Source organism: Artemia sp. Qi Xiang Cuo, chromosome 2 (assembly GCF_049724085.1).
Source record: "Artemia sp. Qi Xiang Cuo chromosome 2, ASM4972408v1, whole genome shotgun sequence".
In the NCBI taxonomy this organism is placed as follows: domain Eukaryota; kingdom Metazoa; phylum Arthropoda; class Branchiopoda; order Anostraca; family Artemiidae; genus Artemia; species Artemia sp. Qi Xiang Cuo.
Genome location: NC_142795.1, coordinates 95642021 through 95664320, shown reverse-complemented (window position 1 = coordinate 95664320; position 22300 = coordinate 95642021). Strand labels below are relative to the sequence as shown.

The following is a 22300-nucleotide window of genomic DNA, read 5'->3' as shown; positions in this document are numbered from 1 at the left end:
AAATGAATAAGGGGAGTCCATCACACGGTCGGAGTCCATGAAAGGGGGGAGTCCATTACACGGTCGGCTTAAAGTTTTTCCTCACAATTATATTTTGTGGTAGTACTCTTACTTGTAATATCTGAAGTTAAGTTGACGACATTAACTGGTCCAATACGATTACTAAGATTTTGTTGCATGACTGAAGCCCCGAATGAAAATAAAATATATTGAGACTTCTCATCAAACAGACCTGTAAAATTAAGATGATTATTCATTGATAGAACCAGACACGTAGAAACATTATTTTTGAAACAATTTAAAAAGCTTAAGAATGAAATTGGAGAAGGGGGGCTTCAGGCAAACCCTTTTTGCAGAAATTTTGAAATTTATCAGAATTATGAGCTGTTAAACTCGTTTTTAGGAAAATCACTGTCATATGAAAGCTTTCCAGCACCTTCTGAAGAAAGAAACTTAGAGGCAGAGACAAGAACTTTAAACATGATTTTATATGGTAATAACAATAGATTTAGTAAAAATTAATAGAAATACTAAATGTGTCATCAGTTAGATAATTAAAACCTAACAAAATATCATTTTAAGATAAGAAAGTTTGAACATTTTACGAATTGTACAGTAAAACAGTCTCCATCCATGTTTTTCAACCCTGAATTCAGTTTAGAGATTGGTTTATCTTGAAGAAAATGTCTGTTAAATCCATAAAAAAGATTCTAAGTGGCTTTCTGATCCAAAGGTAGAAACTTCAACTTGTCACCGAAGGCTTCTATTCCAACTCCAACCAATGGCAAGTTTTTCTAGCGTTTCCCTTGTATTCCTAACTGAGACAATTTAAGATTGCCTTTTTTACAGTGATTTTTTAAGGAGGTTAAGGGAAAAGTAATTTCCCTCAAAAATAAATAGTAAAAATATAGACGACAAATGCAACAAATTTTTGCAATTTATATTTTAAGATTTTAATTTAAGACCTGACCTCAATTTCCTCCAGTGTCTGCCTATATTTTCCTTATGGGATATAATTACTATTTTGCTTATGGATAATAAAGAACATCAAATACGAATCTCAGTTTGCTCAAAATTAGCCTTGGGAATTAATGCAGGTTAGAAGTACGGGCCCAAAAGCCTTCCTCCTGTGTATGCTTTTGAATCTATTGATACAGGCCTTACTTGTAGATTATTAGACACAGAAAAACCCATGGGATTTTTCTTAGTTGGAAAAATAAGGAACGAACTACAGAGAATCAGGCAATGAAGGCAGTCAAATATGGCACCATGCCCCAGAGAAGCAACTTTTGAAAAGATACTTGTGTTATATTATGTTATATATTGTGCCTGCCTTTCTTGGCAGGTGAAAGGCGAATAGTGTTTGTCTTCTTTTTTAATAAATGTATATCTCATAAAAAAAATGTATATCTCATCTCTTGTCAAAATAACAGTGTGGTGCATGATGCATATGATGGTTCAGATTTTCTCTAGAATTGCGTTTTATTTTAATGAATTAGAAAGCTTTTTCCACAAAATAAGTTTTTCAAAAAAAGTAAAAACTCCAATAAACCAAAAATGAACAAAAATAGAATCAAATAATCTACCAAGCATACATCTACCATAAATCAGTATGAGCTCTTTTTGAAGTTTCTACGACATTAAATTCTATAATAACCTTATATGCCCCCAGGCCAAAGCTTACTTGCCATGAGGGTTGTGGGTGGCGAGGGGGGGGGGTTGTAATCCTCAAAGACATGATTTCCAGAGCTCTAAACTACGTTAAACAAAATGGCAATCTCAAATTTTTATTGGAAGTGTTTGGGGAAATGGTGGGCCTGAGAGGGAGGTTAGTTGCCTTCCAATCACTTTCGACTCTTAAAAAGGGCACTAGCCCTTTCAATTTCCAATCGAATGAGCCATTTTTGAAGTTTCTACAACAACGCTTTTAATAAAAAACCTTATGTAAATATAATATTAATATAAAAACCATTCTATAAAAACCTTGTAAGTTAGCCCCCGGGACATAACTTACAATGCTTGCCCTGAGGGCTGTGGGGGGGGGTTGTCATCCTCAAAGACCTAATTTTCAGAACTTTCAACTACGTTGAATAAAATGGTTATCTCAAAATTTTGATTGGATGTGTTTGGGGAAATGGTGGGCGTGGAAGGGGTATTAGTTGCCTTCCTATCACTTTCGGCTATTAAAAAGGGCATAAGCCCTTCCAATTTCCAATTGAATGAGCCCTTTTCGAAGTTTCTACGACAACTCCTTCGATATGAAGTGTCCCTCTGGTTTAAAACAAACCAAGAAACCAAAAAACCAAAAAATAAATAAATAATACATTGTGCCAACATCATTTTTTACTTCGGCAGCGCTATTACGCTGCCTATGATATTTAGGTTCACCTTGAGCTAGAGTTCGTTCTTTATTATAAATGACATCAACGAGAATTATCAACTTAAACTGTCAAGGTGACATGACCTGACGACCTTTTATATATAGATGACATGACGAAATTATATACTGACGATATCGACGTCATTGTGACTTACATCACCGTATAGGTTTTCTTTTTAACGTCATTTATGGTCGTAACCTACGATCATGACGTCATTCATCATCTTGTAAACGAAGATACTGTTCTTTGTCAAAAAACCGATTTTATTTTGAATATTTTTTTTAACCTAATTTTCAAAACTTGATTCCTGTATATACACCAGTAGTGTATATACGGTATTTTTGTAGGTAACGGAGATTAGAAAACACACAAAAGTTTTTCTAAAACAGGTTAGCAAAATAAAAGACTTGCTTGACGAAACATAAACAACTTGGCTTAAAAAGAATTGACTTTAACAGTGGAAAACTTTTTTTTACTTTTCTTAGCGTGATGGAAACATTTAAAGACTTTCTTAGGGGGAAAGGGCAATGAATTTCTAGGAAGAGCGTTGACCATCTATTCCGCCAGAACGAAGTCACACATAGTTAATATGAATCATTAATTAAAAATAAATCTTGAATTTTGGTATTTCTTGAGAAGGTGGCTTACCTCAGAGGAATTTCGTCAGGAAAAATTAAAGTCTTTAAAGTCGGAGTTACTACTCAAATACGCCATTTGAAGGAGCAAATTACGGGTTTTTCAACATTTAATTTCGAAAAAAAATCAAAACAGACATTTAGATATATGGAAATACAGGATTTTTTACGGCATGTAGAATACGTTTTCATTCAACATGATACCTTTGAGGGAAAAGTAGTTTCGTCGTCCCTACTGGAGCAGTAGCCTAATATACGGGATTTGGAAATTAGCCACGAATAAGAAACATGTATAAAGTTTGCCATTTTTTTAATTTTTTTAAGAAGTGCTCAAACACAAAAGGCCTTGAATTTGAATGAGATGTATGTTTAAATAGGTTTTCATACACCAGATGTAGTTAACTTCAGAACGTGCTTCAAAAATCCCATCTACAGAAGGAGCAAAAACCTATTCACTCTGCATAGGTTATTTTTGTAATTACACTTTAATTTTTATTTATTGATATAATTATGCTGATATTATTTTACATTATTATATTAAATAATTTCATAAATACTAGCATAATTTTAGAATTTAAATTCAGGTAATATGCCAGCCGGGTTAAAACATGATTTCGACTCAAATAAAACAGTTTGACTTGTTACTTAAAGAGTATACTAAAATTAAAGAAGCTTATAAAGCTTTTTCAAGAAGATTACAAAGTGCACACATACAAGGCTGGTAAAACTTTGTAGCTTTTATATAAACATTATCGCCGTGTAACTTTTAATAGCCCCAACATGATGTCATCAGTAAATCATAAACTAGAGCTCTCCCCCCCCCACCCCACCAAATAATAAACGCTGAAAAATTAGTGTTTTCCAAAAACAGCGATCACAAACGTGCCTATTTAGATTCAAATGTCTAGAGACGTGTCTGTTCGAACCACTGTATATATAATTAGCAGTAAGTATACCGCAGATAATTTCCGGATCTTCATTCTCGGTGCGAACAAACAGCTCCTCCCACTTCTTCTTGCATTAGCGCTAAAAACAGCTCCTCTCATTTGATCTGCCATCAGCGGTCAATTACCCTGGAACACATATTTTGGCAGAAACTTTCTCGAAATGCCTTTGAAAACAACTTGAGACTTCGAAACCTACTTTTAATTCCTAAAAACATCTAATAATAACATTGCACTACTAATTACCGATTTTCATATATGTATTGAAATATATTAATTTAAAGTTAGTTTCTTCAAAATTTAGTGTTCCAACGTTGAAGCCAAGTTTCGCGTTCAAGAGAAATCTGACTTGTCTACCCGTGAAAAGATCTAATGTCGCTTATGTTTCTACGTTCTCTGGAGCACTCGCACCTCGGTCTGGGTTTTTATGATGGGTGAGATAGGGCAAAATCATACTGCCAAAAGGCATACAGTGGTCCGAACGACAGTATCCCGTCAATTTCCATTCACATATAAAATTAAATGCTTAGCTGCAACAAGTTACAGCTAAATCACAGTAAAGTTAATATACAGTAGCCAAATGTTTCCCCAAACATAACACACATTTCATAGACCGTCAAACCGTCACAGACCGTTTCACAGACCGTCAGAGCCATAATTTCAGTTGCTACTTGGTTTTCCATCGGAAACATTTGCCATTGCGCGTGCGCGAAAGCGGGGTCACGAAGCTTGTGTGGTTTTAGATCTATGTCAAAAATTTTCGATGGAGAATATAGGACTTTTCGCTACTGTATATTACCTTTACTCAGAGCTAAATATCAAGTTCTATAGTCTTGAACTCTGCGTCTAAGATTTAAAATTTGACCATCAAGAAGCTTCTTTCGTCACTATCCTTGCCATTAGAGCTTAAGAGTGGCGTTCACATGCATGTCTTGATGTACTTTCATCAAGGTGCGCCAATTGGGAGGGGGGACATATTTTGGAAAACAGCTTTTTTCGGTATTTTCGTCGAAAAGAATGCCTCCCTCTAGATTTTTAAAAACATCTTTTGTGTATGATCATTAAAAACTGTACACAAATCTTTGCCCCCCCCACATATTCTTGTGAATTGGTGCCCTGTCATGTCTAAGTAAGCGCATGACGAAAATTAGGTTGTTAGGTTTAAGCAGAAAAGTATAGTTAGCACCGCATTTCAACAAGGAGCGTAATTTGCTATGGGGAAAGAGGGTAACTAACCCTACAAGACCCTGGTTTACCCCCCAACCCCAGACCCTAGGATGCCCCCAAGCTGAAATTTAGTTTCTGCAAAAAATCTTGTCAAAACTAAGATAAGCCTGCATAATTCAAGCATCCAAAGAAACAGGTCAGTTTTCTTTAGTATATCTTTGCCTTATGGTACTATATGACTCATTTTTCATTTTTCACTGTAATTTTACTTGATTTTGGAAAAATGGCTCCAGCTTTCCCCCACTAGGATTTAGACGAAATTACGCCACTGATTTCAACACTGCTTAAGAAAAACTTTGCGTTCTGATAGTAGCTAGTACGCCAATAATGTTTTACCATTGGAACGGTCTCCTGATGGCAACAAGTGTTACACCTTAACCATTGAGACTAAAAACAAAATAATGTTTAATGAAAGCCAAAAATTTGGCTATGTACACAAACCACAAGAAATTAAATAAACAAACAGCACCCACCTTAACTATACCAAAAACAGAATATCTTAACAGTAATTTGACCAAAAAAATTTTATTTTTATTAGACCCGCTTTAAAAATGAACTATGGGGACACACTTTGTAAGACAGCTGGAGGCAGCCACTCAATATCCGAAAAAAAAATTTCCGAAAGTAAAATAAATATTTTTGATCTCTAAAATTTGGAGTCAGGAAAACGTGTGGTCTCTGGAGTTAACAGTCTACACATTAAAAAGAAGGAAGAAAAACCTGATAAGGCGTCAGAGAACTTTGACACCTCATAGAAACCCACTAAATGACCCGTGGCAACTTCAAAGGCCAAGAAAGAAAATATATCCATAACTGGTGAATCTAGTGATAAAAACCTGATAAGACATATACGATACCCTTAAAATATAAAAAGGATAATAAATAACTTATACATAAAGATTAATAAAAATAATATTGGCGTAATGGCGTGAGTAAAATAATAGTCAATAAACTAACATTTACGTTTTAGACAATATATAAATAAAACAACAATTTAGATTCAATTTGATAGAAAGAACGTAAAAAATAATAAATAAAATAAAGTTTGACAAAAGAAACAGCAATAATAGCATTTTCTTGGATCAAATGATAAAATAATGCTTAAATGCAAAAAAATAAAATGATATTTTAAAGAAAAAGAACGTTAAATAGAATTAAAGCTGCCTAGTAACCAAAACTGTAATACAAGAAGAGTGTCTGAAGAATATGACTCTCAGTTTCATTAGAAAAGTCATTGATGACTTAAAATTATTAGCCATTTACAAATAATAATAATATCTAATAACTAATAATAACCAATTTGAAGGGTATAATGGCTAAATAGGAGGGAGTATAAACTGTTCACTGGGATTTCAAAGTTTTAAAACTGTTTATTATATTGTTGATGGTGTCTTGGCCAAAATCAAAAGGCGTAATCAGGAAATTCTTCTGAAATTCTTCTACATGTCTTTCGTTTAAGCGACTTCTCGGCTCACTAGTGGCGCTATTTTTAAAAATGCCAATTTCAAAAAGTAATTCATCATGAGTAGGATTTGAATCTAGATTACCAGGGCCACAAAATAGGGTTCTAACCACTGCACAAGCATACATAAAACATTATAAAACGGCACAAGCATACAGATGTTTATAATTTATTCTTTAAAATAGATATACATAAAGATGTTTGTTTTACACTTTTATTCTGTTCTCAATCACTCATTAATTAAGTGCTAGAAATGTATGCAAATAAGATCGATTTCAAAGTTCTATCGCTACTCGATTTGCCTTTTGCTCTTTTATAGCACAAATGTGCAAAAAGAACATTGATCCTGGGCCCTGTAAACCTTAGGTTCAAGCTTTTCTACTATGGAGATTATGTTACCCTTTTTATGCTTCCTATTCTTTTCACTCCAAATATGGCACAAGAAGGTTCCATTTTTTGGTACCATGTGGCACTGAATGATGAATATGTCAATCCATATTTATAAAAATGTGGTTGATGTAAAAATTAGCTTTCAAATAGTCCTTAAACAGCTCTCTATGATGTTCTAGTGCACCACTAACGGCGAAGAAAAAAAGAAGATGCAGCAAAGAGAGCAACAACAGTGCTTCCTATGCCAAACAGTGATTCCCCTTGTTGTTCAAGGGTGGGGCTTTAATTCTACAGTGAGGTTTTCGACCATGGTGATTCCACAGCACGCTTTTCATTTTGATCTGACACCATTTTCGAGGGGTTTCAGGCTCAATTTCCCCGTAAATTTGTTTTTTCAATAACATTTTACTATTAAGATGAACCAGAACAACCATTACCATTCCTAAATCTGCTACAAATGACTTTTTGTTCTCACTACATAGTTGCTGATTTTTCAAAACATGTTTTTAAACTTGTGGTTACTATGTGGTTAAGTTTCTCAGACGAATCGAAGGGATTAAGGCGTATGACTTCCGTCTCCAACACCCAACTACTGTCACTTACCAACCACCTGAAACGCCAGCTAGAATGGCATTTAGATTTGATCCCTCGACGCACGACTGGAAGTACCCGCGTGGAAGGCCTCGTTCTAGACGGAAGGACAGCCGTGCTCATTTCCTGTCATTGATCGGTAGCACTCCAGACGAAGGTATCATGCTAGCTTAGGATAGTCTGAACTGGAGGCGACGATTGGCTTCTCTCTCTGCGCTGGACCACCAGCAGAAGCAATAAGTCAAGTAAGAACTATGGAGTGTAGTTCATTCTTTACTAGGTTGTGACGATTGCTGAAACCATGATTATAAATCTGCTTTCTTAAATAGTCTAATAATAAATATTCCTAAATTGTCCTCTATATTAAAATATTGTATTAATATTATAAATATTAACGTTTTAGTTTGCAATTTATCAAACAAATACGATTAAAAAAAAACTTCTTAATTTGTATTTATCTTAATAAATTGTCCTGTTTCGTGTTGTTTTCTCTTCAGTCCTGGTTGAACTTCTATGAAATAATAATCTGGGACTGTTTGGATTTTTTCTTTTTTTTTAGTTATAATAATTGCCTTGTAATTGTAAACCTTATTTTATTTATGTTAGAGCTTTACTGAGGATAGTCTTGAATATAGAGCCGAAATACTCATTTAAGGTTAAAAAAATCTCAATGTCTTGCATAAATTTCCCATTGTTTTACCATTGTTGTTTTTATAATACTATTCCAGCAAAATTGAATGTACATTCATCGTCATAATTCTGTTAGAAGAGCATTCATCGTCTACTACAGTTCTAAGTTTAATTTGACGGATTTTTACTTCAAAATTTTTTTCCTGGGCCTTGTAAACCTTAGGTTCAAGCTTTTCTTCTATGGAGATTATGTTACCTTTTTTATGCTTTTCACTCCAAATATGGCACAAGAAGGTGTAATTTTTTGGTACCATGTGACACTGAATGATGAATATATCAATCCAAATTTATAAAAATCTGGTAGATGTAAAACTTAGCCTTCAAATATGTCCTTAAACAGCTCTCTATGATGTTCTAATGCACCACTAATGGCGAAGAAAAAACGAAGATGCAGCAGAGAGAGCAAGAGTAGTGCTTCCTATGCCAAACAGTGCTTTCCCTTGTTGTTCAAGGGTAGGGCTTCTGTAAGAATCATCGAATCATCGTCATGATTCTGTAAGAAGAGCAGTCGTCGTCTACTACAGTTCTAAGTTTAGTTTGACGGATTTTTACTTTTAAAATTTTACTCTTTCCAAAGTCGCAAGTTTCAGATATCCCTTCAAAAACAATTTGATTGGAGGATAAAAAAATATTTGTATAGCAATTTTTTAGCATACAGTAGATTATATTAGGAGTTTCATGTTTTACCTATTGTTGTATTGTTCTCTAAAATCTATGATTGTATGTTTTTATTATACAGATATTTGATTGAATTTGGTTGACAAATTTTTACTTGACTTTGTACGCAGAAGTTCGAAAAAAAGAGAACGTGAAAATGATACAAGCTAAGGGGGAAACACACCTAAAGGAGCTTAATTGTTTCTCCTGTTTTACTTACTACCCTCAGAGTGCCCCTCTCCTGGGAAAGCGGAGCATTAGGACTATACGTGATTTACCTAATAGAATGGTCAGTGAAGAAGTAGACCATTGTATAAAGTTTATTTAAGCACTTTTTGCCTTGTCTAAAATCATAATTTGCAACGTGTGACCAAACATGCAATGGAGTTGTTTTTTTTTTTTTTTTTTTTTTTTTTTTTTTTTTTTTTTTTTTTTGATGAAAAAATAAGGGCTTTTGATCTCTTTTATTTAAAATAATTCTTGAGTCTACACTCTACGATGGTTATTGGATAGCAGGTGTTTGCGTTTGCCCCTTATAATTATTTGGTTTCAATGTAATTAAATTTGGGTTACTATTAGCCGAGGTTCGTCTTTTGTTAGGTTGCTGCGACCACTGCAACCACTACCTTAAGAACAGAAAGCAGAAAATAGGGAGTTTTGTCCAAAACACTTGTATATCTGTAGTATTCATGACAAAATCAAAGGGTAGGCATTTGCATCAGTTATACTAGTGCGAGGAATTCCGCAAGGACCTGCACTAGAGGTTATACCTTGACTGTTTTATGTTAGTGATCTTTGTTATGTATTAACGAGCAGTATTCTTAATGATAGCAGTAGCTGAACAGTGCATTCATGACACATTTTCTTAGATTTGTTGTGTGTATTGATTTTGCGGATGATAGCAGCTTTTTTTTCTTTTATCGATGTGTAATTGAACTAGCTTCTAAAACATCTTTAACTTTCTCATTAAGTTGCACAAATTATTAGCTTTTAATTTTTCGAAATCAAATTCCCCCAAGAGTTTCAAAGCTTACCCATATTTAGTGGACAAGTTAACTTTAAAGGTAAAGAATATGGCATTGGACTTTACAGTCCTTATCGGAGGTGCTGACCTCTATTAAGAGGCAAGATTAGTTCACTCATCAAAAGGACCTATTGCGCGTCCAGAGAAGGGTTTTTCGTGACCTTTAAGGGTTATTCTTTAAAAAATTGAGGTTTCAATACCATGCGCAAATAGTGAAACATAATATTTCCTGGAAGTAAGTACATTGACAAAGTTGAATACCCCTCCCCCGTCAATTTGAGTTGTAAGTGCTATTTCACACTCTGGGTAAAATATTTTGGGAATTCAGGTGTAGCCAACTGAGAAGGCAAAAAAAAGTCAGATTAGTTCTATTAGATAGCAATCATTAAAGGGACCTGTTAATTGCCCAAAATCACCTTTTCAGAAGGTTTAGGGTGAACCTAGACAAATCTGATGTTTCAATACCAACCAAATTTAATAAAACTGAATATTTCCGCGAATAGGTGTGGTAAAAACTTTGTATATGCGCAAACTGATTTCCCACACTATATTTTCATAGCACGACAATCCATACTTTGATATCATATTTCGGAAATTTCAGTGTATTGAAAAAGCTGAAACATAACTTCCCCCTCTGCGTTAAAACTGTTACTTAGCGCACTAATTAGTCTCACGTTTCTTATTGTCTAGTGGTATGGCTTCCGACTTTTCCTTGTCATCTCCATTAAGTATCATGGGTTTATGATAAGGCAAATAATTTGCTAGTTGAATCAAACCCCTCATATTCTTGGTTCCATTTTAGATCTAGAAAAGATATACATTTTCTTACGTTGATCAGTGTTATTTTTATATTTGCACGATTTACATCCAGACGCTTGGCCTCTTTTTCATAAATTTTGCTGAGCAAATTTTCAATTGGCAATCGGTCTTGTAATATTTTTCGTATTCTGGTAGCATCGAAAGTGCGTTCGAATTATGATCCATTTATTGTCACTTTTAAAGCTTGCCCTTTGATCCTCAGAAGTGGCGGTTACGTAAAAATTTTTCAATGACAGCTTTTGACTTATTGATTTTATTCGTGTTTCAGTAAATTGAGAAAGAACATTAAAGAATACGGTCGCAGATTTTACAATCCATACCTGGGGACCGGCGGTGCTGATCTCCGTTTCATGGCCCTTCAGCCAGGAAGTGCAATGGGGTTGGGGGCCAGTCATCCTGCACTTTCACACACTCTCCTATTTGCCTTCCCCAAATTTCTGCAGGTACCCATAAATATGTACACATATACTTATTGCCAGTGTTATTTCTATTGTTTGTGTGCCTTATTTTGCACCTTATGAGAGAGAGTCTTATATTTGCTTTTGGACAAGCCGGGTTACTGAAGGGAATTGGCCACCAATTTACAGACAAAACACCCGCCCGTTCAGGCAGCTAAAAAAAATCAGCCTTGGCAGTACAGAGTTATTAATAGGCCTAGGGGCGACGATTATTACCGGTTAGCTTTCCACCTGAGTGATTACGGAGCCCAATAGCATCGACAAGGCCATACACAAAACCTGAAGTTTGTATCTTGGAATGTACAGGGTATAAAAAATAAGTTAAGTTCTGTGGAAAGTGGTTTGTCAAATTTTGACTTTGTAGCATTAATAAAAAAACCTGGCATTGCCCTAGTGAAACTCCAAAAGTAAGAGGGTCCAATACAGAAAGTGGATTGAGAGAGGCACCTTTGAACAATCCTAATTTCAGAGACCTTGCAGTCTTGTTAAAAGATGATTGCTCCAAACGTTATGCAAAGTTTGAAAGTAAATAAGATTATGTTATTTGCATTAGAATAGGATGTTGGGATGGACTGTGTATTGTAATAGGATCGATTTATGTTCCGCCTCAAAATAGCTCGTACCGAAATGAAGATACGTGGAATTTGTTGGTAAAAGAATTAGATGAAAAAAGAGCTAATTTTGAAAATGATTAGATTGATATTAATGGGTGATTTTAATCCTTATACTGGTGACGAAGCTGAATTAAAAGATGTGTTAATTCCAGGTATTCCGTCAGCTGTCCCAGCCGTCTACAGAACCCCCAGAGCTAGCAGGGATGAAAAAAGAAGAATAAATCAATGAGGTAGGAGGTTGCTGACACTATGCGCAGAATTGGGTTTTGATGATTGGAAATGGAAGATTTGGAAAGGATAATAATCGAGGCGAGTTTACCTGCGTATCTGGGGCTAAAGCAAGTTTAAATTGATCATGTTTTGGGGGATATTCGATGGGATCCGAATTACCTTAATGTGGATGTGCTTAAGCTAGTAGGATCGGACCATCTACCGGTATTTTTAGAAATTAGATCAAGGAGTGCTCCCCAAAGGAGAGATAATTCAAGAGAAAGTCGTATTTATAATAAATATGTTACACGTCAGATACCCAGGGAATGGTCAAGAGAGGAGAATGTTAAATTAAGTGAAGCATTTTCAGAGGATGATGTAGCTATAAGGCCAAGTGATTTAGAGAAGATAAATAACCAAGATAGATTAATAGAAGAGTTCACGGAGATTGTACACGAAATAGCAAGCCCAGTTTTAGGAAATAAAGGAGGTTGTAAGGATTTAGAATTTTTTGATGAGGAATGTAGAATAAAAAAATTAGAACTGATTAAAGAATTGGAGATTTTGAGGGAAGAGGAAAAAGAGGAAAATAGGTTTCGACTAGTAACAAGGTTTAAAAATGTTCGCTGTGAGTATAAACGCCTTTTAAAACAGAAAAAGAGACAGGCTATTAAACAAGGTAAGGACGAGCTGATCCAGTTCTATGAAAAGGGTGATATATGGTCTTTTTGGAGAAAGATAAAAAAAGGGGCCTCCATAGCTCAGCCAAAAGTACCTGACCCGAAAACATGGCCGAGATACTACAACGACGCGGTTCAGGAAGACTATTCGTTTGACTGCTGGTTCAGCGACAAATTATCGAATACAGAGAATGAGACCAGTCTCCCACTGCAAGAACACGACTATGATCTGATAAAACCCGCATCGGAAGAAGAAATCAAAGAGTGCATAAGCGCCATGGAAGGTGGATCAGCACCTGGTAGCGATGGAGTCCCAACAAAGATCTTGAAACCCCATCTTCTTGGCTATCTTCAACTCAGTTCTGGCTTCTGGAGAATGGCCCTCGCTGTGGAAAACATCCTTGATTTTGCCGCTATTAAAAAAGGGAGACCCAGCGGATCACAGTAATTATCAACCGATATCTTTATTACTTAGTCTTAGCAAAATATTAGAATGAATAGTAGATTATATATTAGCTCATTGGTGAGAAAAATATAGGATTTTGAAGGAGGAGCAGGCAGGGTTTAGAAATGGATATAATGCTATTAATAGGGTCTTAGTCCTACAGGCCGTTGTATAGAAAAATGCAAAAGGGAAGAATAGGTTGTGTGTTGCATTTTCAAATCTAGAAAAGGCCTTCGACAGTATTGATAGGATTTTCCTGTGCTTAGAACTGTTAAAGGTAGGCTTACTAAGACTTTTCGTTAGGATACTAGCTGATATGTATAGAAAGACATTTGGTATAGTTAAAGTCTTAGGGAAGGGATTATCGTCACCGTTTGAAATTATAAAAGGAGTAAAACAGGGTAGTAGTGTTTCGCCAAGGTTGTTCACGTTGTTTATAAATTATATTGCTGAATATTTTAAAAAGGTATAGGCACCGACAGTGTCACTAGAAAACCTGACATTATCTTTATTGCCTTTTGCTGATGATTTGGCGTTGTTAGGCGAGTTACCTGAGGAGCTCCAAAACTTACTTAAAATATTAGAAAAATATTTAGATAGAAAGAAACTAGTGTTGAATATCAAAAAAACTGAGATTGTGGTTTTTAGAGGAATTCGTGTGAATAATGATGATCAAAAAGTAGAATTTAATTATAAAGGTGAAAAAGTAACAGAGAACGAAAATTTTGAATATGTAGGAGTAATAAATTCAGCAAAAGGCGGATGGAAAGATCTTGGAAAAAAAATGACTAAGAGAGGGAAAGCAGTTTCAGCTGCCATTTTAAGTAATTCAAGGATTTCAAATATAAAATATTTAAAAATACATAAAAATGTTTTTAATTCGAAAGTTTTACCTACTATCTATGACGGAACAAACTCTGGGGGCATGACCCGGCACCACAATTGGAATCAATTCAGCTGCAGCACTTTAAGAGATTAATTGGTCTTCACGTAACGACCCACGATCAGGCAATAAAAGGTGACCTAGGTATATTTTCGCTGAGAATGAGTAGATTAGCACAGATGATCCGGTACTGGCTGAAAGTTCTAAGTCTGCCAGAAGATAGGTTAGCAAAAGTAGATTATGTGGAGATGCTATGGTTGAAACGTTAAAGATCGTGGCCGTATCAAATAAAAAATGTTTTAGAAGGATTAGGATTATCATATATTTGGAATGAGGGGCTGGGACCCTCAGATCAGGGTGAGCCGTTTTTGGCTATGATTATAGAAAGAATAAAAGACCAGGAAGTCCAAATGTGGACCCAGGCAGTTAAACCATCTGAAACATTGAAGTTTTATTCCCAAGTAAAAGAGATGTTTGGAGTTGAATACTGTTTTAAACTAGGATTACCGGGGGAGACATTGAGGGCTTGGTTTCAGATCCGAGTGAATTGCCTGCCACTAAAAAATAGAAAAAGAGTATTTGAAAGAAAAAGGGTGGCCCCAGATGCAGATTACTCTTGCCCCAGATGTAACCTAGGTATTGAGGATGTTGCCCATATTCTCACCGAGTGCCAGCAACTTTCTCTATTAAGGGAAAAGTTTTTTGGTGGTGGTAACTTGGAGGTCCCGAGTATCCTGAACACGACTGTAAAAATGACAATCAGGCAGGTATGTAAATATTTAAATGAAGCGTTGACATCAATGAGTGAAACTTGATATTTATGTTATTTTTCTTGTGGAGTGTATTTAAGAATACTGTTCTTTATGGCCTGTTTTTTGGCTTATAATAAATTATTATTATTATTATTATTATTATTATTATTATTATTATAGTAATAAAAATAGGTTTTTTACGTTTCTTGGGAAATATCACTATTTCCCATCTTCACCAATTTGGAATCAAATATATGTTTAAAATACTGTTGTAGCCACAGGATGCAGCTGTCTCCTAAATATCGAAAATTCATAAAATACGTGACAAGAAAAAAAAACAAGGCCGTACCGCTACCCTTCCCCCATGAGAAATCCTATCTACACTAAGTAATATGTTTTGATGTTCACAGCTTCTTCTAAATATGAACATGGCTGAACTATTACGACCAGGGGGGTCAATTTGGGGATGGGGAGAATATACCCGCTTCTAGATTTTTACCAACACTTAATTTCTTTGTAAATGCCCTTTTGGGGCATTTATGTTTTTGAAAATGCCCTTTTGGGGTACATTATAGTTTTTTTTTTAAATATATTGAAAAGACACCGTAATTGACCTGTCTCCTGCTAGATTTTGGTGAATTGGCACAACTGATTGCGATACATCTGAAGCTATATTTCCTTCATATACTGTAAATTAAAATGACTTTTAGATTGTTGTTTGTAATCAAACACGAATAGCTTTTTGTCTTTACAAGCCATGAGAATAAATTGATTTTAATTATGAGGACATAACTTACTGACTTCAGCAGAAGGCATTTGAACGACAACCTTTGTTTCCGGCCCATAGCCAAATTTATTTCGTGCACATACACTAATTGAATAATTTGCAGAAGCCACTCGATGAGAAATGACATAAAAAGTGGAGTTTCCATCCAATTCCTGCAAATAAAAAAACACAAGTAAATCTTAGAGTAGTAGTAAAAGAATTCGTAATAGTAAATGTTATTTATACATCTTACTCGGGCGGAGGAATTGCACGAAAAAAACTACACCAACATGTAATAAAAACGAAATAACACTGCACACAGGGAGAAGCTTAAGGGGTACCTAGGTACCCCCTCAAATAGGTACCTAGCAACCATCCAAGATTCTGGCTAAATTATGATGCAGCATACCTTTCTTTCCGCCATAAAGTTGGCCGTGGGAGGTTGTTGGAGGAGAATAGTCATATTTTAATTCTTTATGCATTTCCGACGTAATACCTTAAACTAGGTATCCTTTTTCCCAGACCACACTGCCTTCCTGTGACGAACAAATAAACGTTCAAATTGGGATATGTCCATTTATTTAGACAGTGAAAACAGGTACAAAAGTCTAGATATTTCGATTACATATACAGCGGTCGTCATCAATAGAAAATAGAAGTAATGAAGAATTAAAATTAAAACTAACATATTTAAGCAAAAAAAATAACTCACTTCTGGATCATTAACTAGATTTTTTTTTTCTGAGAGAGTTCAATAAACAGGGTTCATTCAAAGTCTTAAGATGTAAATTTTCTTCTTTAACTTGCCTAAAGATAAAATGAATTTCCAATGAAGGTGGCAAAGCCTTTTCTGTCTTCTAATTGCAAAAGAAATGTTGAATTTATAGTTGTATACTTGATTGGTCACATCTCCAATGAGACTTATCTGGACTTATCCCCATTTGAAAGCTCATTTGTTCGTTTAATTCTCTAATTTCATGGATTAAAAATTAATTATTCAATTTCTTTGTTACTCAAATTTTTTTCTAATTTTTACCGTCACAATTGAAATTATGATTGTTCAATTCAATTTATTTATAACCTGTCAAAACAAAAAGGGCGCAGATCCCCTAAATGACAGAATACATAAGGGGGAAAAAAGAGAATAGAGATGAAAACTTAGACACTGAACAAAAATAAATAGTTTTTACAATCATAATAATCATAGACATAATCATAAATCATATATCATAATCATGAGATAATCAAGAAATAAATCAAAAGACATTAAAAAACCATAACCCAATCATAAAAATAAAAAAAATAAAGAGGACAAATCATGATTTAGTTTACTGGCGGAAGATTTAAAATCTTTCATTCTTTTATCAATAATTATTGTATATGCTTTTTGTACCAAACAAAATATGAGGCATGAAAGACTATTCAAATTGAGTAGGATACATGCTTGATAATATTTCTAAATGCCAATCAACACAAACACAGACATTCTTTAGCGATATCAAATTTCCACAAATCCAATGGACTGCCAGAGCAACTGTTTCCAAGATAGAAGGGGTCGCACGGGTCAACTCTAGGCTATCGAGCGTATGACCCCAGATTAATCTAACTCTATTTTGGTGTAACAACATAATCTTGATTCTTCAAAGCAGCGATTCAAGAGTCGTAATATATTCTGAAAAATTAATCAGATACAAGAGATACAAACGGAAATTATTTTTTTTTCAAATAGTTCTTGGTAATAAACTGCAAGTAAGGAGCGACTCATCTCAGTTGTAACCGAAAACGAAGAGTGAGTTTTTGTAGTTATTAATGCATCAAAATATGGCTTTTTATGCTGATTCCAAGTACATAAAATTTGTTACGTTTAATGTTACACATCTAAAACAACAAGCCGGAGAAAAATTTGCCTGATTTTCAAAATAGGGAGGGAAACTCCCCCTAAAAGTCAAGTAACCTTAATGACAATCACAGCATCAGGTTTCATTCAGCATATTAGAGGATCATACTGTAAAGGTTTCAAGTTGTGATCTACAAAAATGTCGATTTTTTTGCCCGAAGAAAGAGCATTGTAAATTACGGAATTAAAGAGGAATGTACATTAACGAATTTTCCCATTATTTATACATATCACTTGTTATTCGGAAATCTAGGGAATGTTTTTTTGGGGGGAAATTTTTCTGGGGGAGAATTTTCCGGGAGTAATTTTTCACGGAAGGAGTAGGGGTATTTTCTGGTCTTATTAGAAAAATGATAAGAAATTAAATTAAAAAACTAGATTTTTTCAACTGAAAATATCGAGTGACATTAAAACTAATACACAAAGTTATTCCGTGCACGAGGGGGATTATACCCTCCAAAATCCCTCACTCTTTGGACTAGTTATGTCACGAGACCACTTTCATCGTGGTTGCAACAGTAGCTACAACTAAGTAAAGAGCGAACCACAGCCCATTGTAACGAAAAGTTAAAAAACGAGTTTTGAAAAAAAATGCCTAGTGAAAGAAATACCATCTGACGCTGATTCAGGAATGATAACCATTATTTCGGTTCGTCTTAAAAGTAAAAGTTTACTGCGAAAAGAAATTTATGGTGAATTCGAAAAAAAAGCTCGAAACCCCTCGAAAATGGTGTCAGATCAAAATGAGAAATGTGTCGCTGGAATCAGCATGGTCGAAAACATTGTAAGAAAAATTAGAGTCCCCCACCTTGAACAACAAGGAAAATCACTTTTTTTGCATGGATAGTACTGATCTGTCTCCCGTTTTTTATTCTTTTTTTTTCTAGCAGGGCTAGCGGGTGACCAAAACATCATTGAGAGATATTTAATAGCTCATTTGAACGGAAATTAAATTTTTCTTGGAGGTTAGCTAGCCATCCTCCCATGTTGTCTGATCAAAATTTTGGGATAGCCATTTTTTTCAGCATAGTTTAAAAGTCTAATAACCATGGTTTTGGTGGTGATATGACCCTCCATAGTCCCTGGGGAAAGGGCTGTCCATAGTACCGGGCGTATCGGTATCGGGTGTATCGGTATCGAACGTATTGCTATCGTGCGTATCGGTATCGGGTATATCAGTGTTTTTTCAGTCATGGTTTTGTGCCTTCTGTCATGGTTGCACCAGTAGCTGCAATCATGGCTGCAGCAGTAGCTGCAACCTAGTAAAAAGCAAGAGCACAGTTTTAAAAAAAAACTGCTTAATGAGAAAAAATGGCAATCAGACACTGATTCAGGAATGGTAACTGTTATTTCGGTTAATCTTAAAAGTAGAAGTTTATTGCGAAGAAGAATATACGGTGATTTTGAAAAAAAAAGCCTGAAACTTGAAAAGGGTGTCAGATTGAAATAAAAATGAAATGCACCATTGGAATCAGTATGGCCAAAAACCTTGTATAAGGTACTTAGAGTCCCCCACCAACAAGGATCATCACAATGGGTAACACTTTTGTCTCTTTTTTTTCTTTTTTTTTACCGTAGTAACGGTTTACCAGAGCATCATAAAGAGATTTTTGACGGCTGAACAGAGATTAAAATTACTACTGCTCTTTTTAAGTGACCACAAAGATTGGAGGCACCTAGCCCCCTCCTCAAAAGGCCCCCTTCCGCTAAAGTCGTCCGATCAAAATTTTGAGATAGACTTTTTTTCCAGCATAGTTGAAAATTCCAATAATTATACTTTTGGTGGCGACATGACCCTCCATATTCCCTGGGAAAGACTTTTCAACGCTAAGGAATGTTTCTGGGGGAACTTTCCAGGAGAAATTTTAAAAGGGGGGGGGGGGGGTTTCCTGGCATTATTTGAAAACCGTCACAAAATAAATAAGAAAAAAATAACTGGAAGCAAGGAGTAACATTAAAACTGAAAAAGAACAGAAATTATTCTTTATAAGAGGGGGGGCTACCCCCTCCAGAATAAAAATAAAATAGTTGATGGCAGTGTTGCTTCTACATTAAATTTAAATTAAAATCGGACAAAGATTAATGTTAAAAAAACAACGTTTTCAGCATGGTCAAAAACCTAATACTGAGTAATTCCAGTCCTCACCTTGAACACCAGCAAAATAGCTTTTTTGCATTGGTATCTTTTCTTACCAGATCTAGGGGGTGAGCAGAAAATCATAGATTTTTGTTTGCCCTTTAGCAGTACTGTCTTTGAACAGTCCTGTTTTTGTCACCCCCTTTCCTCTGCAATTCCCTCTCGGTGGCCTTTGCATATATATTCTAGTAAGTTTATTTGCTTCTTGTGTTGATGTAGCCTATAGCGTCTGGCTACAAAATGATTTACTCTTTTCTTCATTTTTTTTTCATTCAAGGACTAAAACATTAAAGTAATTTTGAAAACATTATAACACTCCATTTTCTTCCGCTCTGTGTAGCACACCGTAGCTACGCGTAGGCACACTCACCTCCTCAAACAGTGCCAAGCGTAGTACATTTTCGCCATGCATGGTATATACCACATATTGTACACGATTTTGAAGGTGGGTAAACCGCCACTTCACGGTTTAATCTTGTGATTAGATTGATTATTGCAGTATTTGTTGTGGTTTTGTTGCGTCTATATGATTTCTAATTAAAAACGGGCAAATATTAATATAAGAAACAATTTTTTTCTGAGGGAAGTAAAGAGCGAAGTTCAAACTTAAAACGAACAAAAATTATTACTTCACGGCCTATCTAATATCTATTGGAAATAGTAAAAATAAATCGGCTGGTGATATTTCCCTATGTTTTTAGGATTATAGAAAACTAGTGCTTTACTGAAAACACAAAAGCCAAGTATAAAAAACAAGAATATTGGCTTAGAAGTCAAAAGTGAGTACAAAGCCTCACAATAACAAACTAATCTATAACACGTTTCATAGTTTTACACAAGCTGTGATATCAGTAACTTTCAGTATACAATTAAAATTACTTTAAAAACCTAGGCATAAAAATAAATATTATCTTATTAAGTGCAAAGTCATTAAACACCATACAAAGATAGTGCATTGATTTATCAGTGAAATCTCGCTCTCACCTAGCATTAATCGAAATGAAGAACAAATGAACCATAATATGAACTCTTGAAATCCGGTTATTTCTCTCTATATAACGGAGAATTTTAAGCGATGGTACAAATTCTAAAGCGATCGGTTCACTTCAAACTTGTCTACAAAATAATTTATAAAGTATCCTTCTCAGATCCAAAACAACAGTCAATCATTGGACTGAGCTCATTTTCCAGAAGTGATGCCAAATTAAACGAAAAAAATAAATAAATAAGAAACAAACCTAAAATACTTTATTCTTATAACAAAGTGTCCTTACATGGTTTATTTTTACTGTGCCAAAGCTCCCATATTGTTTTGTGTTTTCAGTAAAATGCAAGTTTTCTATAATCTTAAAAACATAGGAAAATATCATCAGTCGATTTACTTGCACTAGTTTTTTTAATAGATGTTAGGGAGGCTGTGAAGTAATAATTTTTGTTCGTTTTAAGTTTCAACTTTGCGCTTTACTTCCCTTAGAAAAAACTTTGTTTTTTAATAATAATCCAATAAAAGACTATTTTACGATCCTTCTGGTTCGAATTTGACACTTCTGGTATATTTTTTAATGCCCGCCGCGCCTGCATATATGCATTGACAGTGTGTAATCAGGGGTGGATCCAGGATTTTTTTTAGGGGGGGGGGCAAAATAGGTTGATCCGATAAACACATTAGGAGCAAGTTTAATTAACGCAATCTTGCGTTTATTGAATAAATTATATTACTTTAGACTACGTTAGGGGGCGCACGCCAACCCCTCCTTCCTCTCCTCAGATCCGTCACTGTGTGTAATCGCTCTGGTCAAAATAGCTACACTTGTGCATTCCATATTTCAAATGAAGTGACACTTGTGTGCCACGTTCATCAACCAGTACATGAGTTCAAAACAAGTTTCGACAGGAAACCCCAAGTTGATGTTAAAAGAAATTACTCTAATTACCTTTATTCAGACTTTGGAGCAAAATTAGGTCAAATTCAGGAATCCATCACCGAAATAAATACTTTTATTATTATTATTATTATTATTATTATCTAAAAAAAACATAGATGGTTGTTTCCTTCTATGAGAGCACATATCAACCAATGGTTTAGCTTCAGTAGCTTCTTACAGTCGTTGTGACAACACAATGGAGGAAGATTCACTAGGAACTTTTGGGGCTTCAAGCATTATATTATCTCATATAGGTTGAATATAGCGTATTTTTGTCTATTAGTTTTGGGTATAAATACAGAAGCTACAACAAAACGCTACCTTCACTTGGACCTCCGGATTTCCATTCATTTCATAAAATCTAAGATGATAGTTGATAATTTCACCATTGGGATGTTCAGGGGCTTTCCAATTAATAGCTATTCTCTGTGTATCCAGTGCTTTGGCCTCAATAACGATTGGAGATGATGTAGGGGGCCCAGCCGCTAGTGTCCTTACTGTTTTGCTTGGAAGAGAAAAAATTGGAGGACTTCCATCTGAGCTAAAGTATACTTGACGAAAATAAAAAAAAAAAAAATAGAACTATAAAAATCATTTATACACGCAAATTTTGAAGAAGAATCCTTTGATAAAAATTGTCAACAAATCAGCTTGCCAATGTCAAACATGACCTCAAATTTGTTTCTCCACTTAATTTTCGTATTAATATTAAT

The 22300-nt window shown here is 34.9% G+C and overlaps 1 protein-coding gene across 1 annotated transcript in view; it reads right to left on the bottom strand.

The window, feature by feature from the left end:
* The window catches only part of sev (receptor protein-tyrosine kinase sevenless), a 179353-nt gene that overhangs the window by 129908 nt on the left and 27145 nt on the right, over nucleotides 1-22300 (bottom strand). Inside the window, exons 4-6 of the mRNA XM_089104666.1 lie at nucleotides 21909-22169; nucleotides 15660-15801; nucleotides 113-232 (exon numbers count right to left, since the gene is read on the bottom strand). Of these exons, the coding sequence (XP_088960792.1) occupies nucleotides 113-232; nucleotides 15660-15801; nucleotides 21909-22169 (523 nt within the window). The remainder of the gene's footprint in view (nucleotides 1-112; nucleotides 233-15659; nucleotides 15802-21908; nucleotides 22170-22300) is intronic.